Here is a 6000-nt window from a genome sequence, read left to right as displayed (position 1 = left end):
TTGAGTGCTGCGTTCGCCACCCCCCCAAGACTTGCTGGCGTGGCTCGCTCTGGCGCCCAGCCCGCTCTGCCCCTCGAGGTGCCTTCACTGTGCTAATCCAGGACGGGATATGCTTAGAGGGGGCCCGCCGGAGCTTGTTTGAGTTTCTCCCAGCAGCACTAGGCACCTCGCCAACACTTACTCAGAGCCCAGGAAGGCCAGCAGCGCAGGGAAAGGAGCACGGGAGGAGGGGCACAAGGGCACAGGCAGCCCGGGGCTGGTGGGCTGGCAGAGAGCCTGCTTTTAAGGGAGCGTATCCCTCTCCCGCTGCTGGGGGCCAGGCCTGGCCCGTAGGGCTCACCCTGAACAGACAGGGAGGACATAGTGCAAAGCAAGGGCTGGGTCCTCAGAAGTCTGCACAGGGCAAGGAGTTGTCCTTGGTGCGGAGGGTGAGGAGAGCAGGGGGAGGGAGCTGGAGGCGTTCCACCCACCACAGCCCAGACCCATAGCAGGGCACAGCCCAGTGTCAACAAGGCTAAGGCAAGGGAGCCGCCCTAAGCCGAGGGCTTTGTGCCACCGTCCCAGAACGGCCATCTCAATCTTCGACCCGGCTAAACGCCCTTTCCCAGGCTCAAAAAGCAAGATCTGTGTCTGCAGCATCGACCGCCACGTTGACAGCCTGAGCCCCACGCGGTGAGACCAGGCTAGACTGAGGAGTGCGGCGCGGAGCAGCTGGAGAGCGGCGTTGGGGGGTGACGAACGCTACCCCCCCTCCAGCCCCACCTTGCGGGTCAAGGACACGAGGCCCTGGGAGACTTCTCTCCCCCCCCCCACCTTCTCCATCATCTCTACCACAGCAGGAAGAGCTGACGCTGCTGCCCAGCTGACGATTCGGCTGCCAACCTAGTTACATGCCTGAAGGGGTTAAGTCGAGTGGGCTATGAGAGGGTGAACATGGGGGATGAGCCCCACTGCCAGCCTCTGCCCCTGCTCAGAACGACAAGCCCCAGCCCTGACAGCAAGCCCCAGCTGCTCTCGCCCTCGGGCAATAGGGCAGTGCCCAAGAAAGCCCTGGTTTAACTGTGCAAGGGTGCGAGTCGTCCCTGGCAGATGGACCATGTGCCAAGACCCCTGACAGGCTGGTGAGATGAGGAGAGGAAACAAGACCACAGCAAACGCCCCCGCAACACAAAACTGTTAATTTATTATGATTAGGAGGCCAAAAAAAAATTGTACAGTTACAAGAATCATTTCCCAACAGAGAAGGTCAATATGAGCCAAAAAATCTCTCCTAAAAAAGGAATAAATGACACCACTTTACAATTCATTAAATAAACCATGGAAATGGCTCCTTGTGCAATTCTGCGAAAACGAGAAAAGAGAAGAACAAAGCAGGCTGGACGCCCCCGCCCCGTGCAGAGTGGGGGGCCAGGGAAGGAGCCCAGGGCTCTTGGCCGCCCCGAGCTGACACACTGGACGGGGGGGATGCGGCTGGGCCTGGATTACAGGCAGCTGCCCTCAGCCGGACAGAGGCAGGCTGTGCGCAGCAGCCGCCTCATGGTCCTTCCCCGGGTCCTGCCACTTCGCCCCCAGCCGGCTCCGGGCCACCTCCAGGCTCCATCAGCAGGCTCCAGCACTGCACAGAAGTCACATGGGCTGGAGCACACTGGTGCTCCTTTCCCCTCCTTCCAGGCCTGGCTGCCACTTCCCCTCCCTGCCGCTGGCTGGCTGGAGACCAGACCTACTAGCCGGGGCTGTAGAGGGCAAGGAATTCCACCTTGACATCACACAGGGCCCATCAGCCCCGCCGTTCCATGGAGACAGGCCTTTCCTCTGGCCCCTGCGTACTGGGAGAGAGGCCAACACCCCCTCGACGTGCCCCTGTGCCAGCACTCTCAGCTGTGCCCCCTCTGGGGCTGGGACAGACCTGGGGGCAGCAGTGTGACACAGCCGGCCAGCTTGTTTCTAGTCCACGAGAGCCCTGAGTGAACAGCCCTGGGATGGGAACAGAGTCATGGGGAGCTTTGCACAGCAGCCCTGGCACCTTCCAGAGCAGATCTGCTGTGCTGGGACTGTGGGCAGCCAGACATGCCCCATCCTGCTGCAAACACCTTCCCCCGCCCCAACAAGGGCCAGCCCTCCTCCCAACATGCACATCACTGGAATGGAAGGGAGCAGTTTAGAGGGGGAAGCACATCAAGCAAGGGGGAGCCCACACCCAGCACTGCAGGGGGTGGACATAAGGCAGCCCCACTGCCAGAACTTGGAGCACAGGGAAGCCCGCCTCACTTCCGGGGGGGGGGGGGGTGGGAAGGGGGCAGAGATATCTAAAGCTCCTGGACTCACACGGTGTGGGGTGGGGTCTCTGGCTGCCAGCCTTCAACACACAGACCCTCCTGGGGAAGGGAGAGCCATGCCCCTAGACCCAGAAGCCAAGGTGGAGAGCCCCACCGCAGGGCACAATCTCTCTCCATGGGCCCAGGGCGGGACGAGGCCGGAAGGGGCTTTCCCATCTCTGGCTCACCAGAGCCTGAGCCCCTGATCTCCCAGGTATGAGGTGGGTACATGAGCTGGGGCAGACACCCCCTCCTGGGCTGCAGCATGAGGGGAACCCTGCTCCCGGATGCTGGAGCATGGGGAGAGGGGAAAGGCCTTCCTCGGAGCTTTGTCCTTGGCTTCAGTTCTACAGCAATTGCAACAGCGCTGAGCCCTCCCCTGAGTGAAGGGGGGCCTAACCCCACGGCAGAGCCAATGACAGGTCACGAGAGCACAGGTGAGTGTGTGCTGCACACCACCCCTCTGCACGGGCCTCGGCAGGACCTGGGTTAGCAGGTGCCACGGCTCCCTCCCTAGCTCTGGGCACAGAGAGCATTCCCAAGGCGCTGGTCGCTGGCCCGCAGGTACCAGCTCACCCTGACCCCCATGCTGCACAGCTCGCCCCACCCAGAGAGCGTCTAAGGAGCTGGAGACCTCCCCAAAGCAACCTGGAGGAATGGCAGAGTGCCCCCACCTTCCTCCACAGCCAGGGGAGGGGGCAGAAGTGAGTCACTTGTGGAGACTTTGGGGCCTGGGTTGCAGGAAGGGAAGCGGAGAGGGAGGGAGAGAGGGAGTTGCCCCTGCCAGCGCCCAATCCCTGCCTAAGCATGGGATCGAAAGGCCGAATGCCTGGGGAAGGGGCAGAGGTCTAGGAGCAGGAGGGGTGGCTCTGTAGACGGGCACAGCACTGACTCCCCACAGCCTGGTCAAGACTGCTGACCTCAAAAGCCCCCATTGCCCTGCCCCCCAGGGCCATGTCCACACGCAGCACAGAGAGCGGGGGTGGGCACGGGGAGCTCTAAAGGCTTTTTTTTGGTGGGGGGGCGGGGAGGGGGAGAGCCGGACCTAGTGAAGATATCAGAGGGGCCCACAGGCCTCAGGGTTGGAGGGACGCCCCCATGGGGGCCTGCATTCAGCATGGAATGGTCCAGCCAAGCTGCTCCGCTCCCACGACACCCTCCCAATACTGCCTTGGGGGCTCAACCACCTCCAGCACTTCTACAGGTCACAGAGCCCAGTTTCGTAACAGCGTAATTGCTTAAATTAAAATAGATATATACATATATATATACTGTGTACACATCGACCACAACAGAACAGTGCCAAAACGAGAGGGGGAGAGAGAGAGAGAGAGGAGTCCGACAGCTTCTTTACAATAAAAACAGGAGCTCCGTCTCAGCAGGAGCAGAGCCTCGGGTCCCCTAAAAATACCCATCTAGAGAGAGAGAGGGACAGAGAGCAGGGGACTGAGAGAAGGGGGGCTTGGACAATGGCATCTTCCTCGCTCCGAGGCATGGTCTCAGGGCTCTCAGCTTCTCCTGGACTTTGAGTGCTGAATAAGCCACTGTAGGGTGATGTCTGCAAAGGCAATGCACAGAGTTAGCGCCCGCAAAGGGCACGGTGCCCCCTCCTCCACAGGGCTCAGGGGAAGGGGTCGGCGGGGCATTAGAGACCGGCACCTTCTCTAACACAGCTGTTCACTGCTGCATTTCAGCCACTACTCTGAAGCAGTGTCCCCCACGGCCTGGAAACCTTGGGCCCAGCTCCTGGGGCACTGCCCACAGCCTGCCTTTGGGATGGGGAGTGTAGGCCACTCACAGCTGAGAAGTGACACTTCTGCCCCATTTTGCCTCGTCATGAGCTTAATGGGCTTAGGAGCCAGAATACCAGGGGCTGAATTCACTGCACAACCTGAAACTGCAGGTGTTTCCCAAAGGAGCCCAGACTGTCCCCTCCCTCCGGCTCCCTGCAGACCATGGCCTAGCACTCACCAATGTTGTCCTTTTCTTTGCAGGAGATGGAATAGCAACAAATCTCTCGATCTTGGATGGCAGACAGGTTCCTGTGGAGAGATGGAGCCGTGAAAGCACAGACTGCTTACTGCAGACTCCAGCTGCTCCAGTCAGCCTGTCTAAAGGGCTCGGGGAGCAGAGTCCCTTCCGTTAGGGGGCACCCCACCCTCCCTCGGAGGTCCCTGCTATAACCTTCTGGTGCTGCTGGCTCAGGATGGGGCCAGTCAACAGTCTTTCAGCAATGAAAGAACTGAAAAGAAAAGCTTCCTGACAAATGGAACAAGGCCCCCAACCATGAGCACGCCGGGCGGGCTGTGTATTACCCAGCTTGTTCCACAACCATACAGGAAACAAGAATCAGGGTCCTACCCGCGGCACCAAGCCAGACTCAGCCAGCACTTCCCCTCTCTGCCTTAGCTTCCCACTGGAAAAGGGACAAGAGTGACCCACCGTTATCAAATGCTTAAGATCCTCCAAATCCAAACCAGGACTATAAGTATCACTGCCACGGCAGTGGGCACAGGAGGGCTCTGTGCCATGGCCCGGGCTCCAACCCCACTGACAGAGCAGCAGAGCCTTCGAAGGACTTCGTTGGCCATTTGCAAAGAGCTCCTTGGCTGTGCTGTGTCCCGAGGTGAGAGCCTGTGGAAACGCTCTCCTACCACTCGGGCTGCAGGACCCGGGCTCCAGCCAGATGCAGGAGTCTAAGGGTACGTCTTCACTACAGTTAACCCAGGCTCTTAGCTGAATTTACAGGTAAGAGAAGATACATATTCTCTTACCTGTAAACTACCTCATTCACACAAACACCTTGGACCCGGATTTGAATGTGCCTTAAGCCCAGGCTAGCTGACCCGGCTAGGGGGCAGGGTTAGAGCCCAGGATGCGCTTTACCTCGGGCTGGAACCTGCCCATTTTGCAGCGAGGATGCAGGCAAAAACCACTTACGTGCTGCGTGACCTCCAGTGTCCATCCCACAACTCCTCCTGCAATGGACTGGGCAGGAACCCTCGAGCAGCTCAGCACGGGGGAGTGCAGACACAGTGAAGTGGGTAGGGCTTTTCCCCGCTAACCTGGGGGCTCAGACCCAGGTGTCAATCACCCAGGCTTACTGTGCAGTGTAGACATACCCTTGAGATGAAGCACTGCAGTAAGAGCAAGCTGCGGCTCTGGCGCCACCATGTGGCCGAAGCTGAGAAAAGCTCAAGCAAAATGACCATCTTCACCCTGATCTAGCAACTTTCAGCCAAGGGCCCCTCAGCTCCACACAGACTGGAGATTAGCCCCATTCTACAGCTGAGGCCCGGCCCACGGTCACACAGCGAGGGTGTGGCCAAGGCAGGACAGAACCCAGGGCCCGCGGTTCCCCTTTCCAGCTGCTGGCACTGGGTAACGAGGCCTCCCCAGGTCTGTGGCGCGTGGAGAAGTGTAGATCCAAAAGAAAAACCAGGCTGATGTAATAGCGAAAAAGCTACTGTAGAGGAGCAAAGCAGAGCACCTAGGACATGTTTCCCCAAACCAGCTGCCTCGCTGGTCACTGTCTGGGCTGCCAACTCCCCCCTCTCAGCCCCCGCAGCACGAGCCTTTGCACAGCCTGCCCCATTGCCTGGGGTGTCACAAATGGGATGCGAGGACTTCATAGCAGGACCCAGGCTGGGGAGGCTCGGCACAGCTCTGTTATCATGAAGGGATC

At 59.5% G+C, this 6000-nt stretch overlaps 1 protein-coding gene across 1 annotated transcript in view; it reads right to left on the bottom strand.

Annotated features, from left to right (window-relative positions):
* Nucleotides 1-1163: 1163 nt before the first annotated feature.
* The window catches only part of ARL8A (ARF like GTPase 8A), a 38307-nt gene continuing 33470 nt past the window's right edge, over nucleotides 1164-6000 (bottom strand). Inside the window, exons 6-7 of the mRNA XM_084610962.1 lie at nucleotides 4287-4357; nucleotides 1164-3873 (exon numbers count right to left, since the gene is read on the bottom strand). Coding sequence (XP_084467088.1) covers nucleotides 3824-3873; nucleotides 4287-4357 — 121 coding nt within the window. The 3' untranslated portion in view covers nucleotides 1164-3823. The remainder of the gene's footprint in view (nucleotides 3874-4286; nucleotides 4358-6000) is intronic.

The sequence above is a fragment of the Lepidochelys olivacea genome, assembly GCF_965140295.1.
Source record: "Lepidochelys olivacea isolate rLepOli2 genome assembly, chromosome: 21".
Lineage (NCBI taxonomy): Eukaryota > Metazoa > Chordata > Testudines > Cheloniidae > Lepidochelys > Lepidochelys olivacea.
Note: the sequence above shows the minus strand (reverse complement) of the source record. Positions and strands in the feature narration are given on the sequence as shown.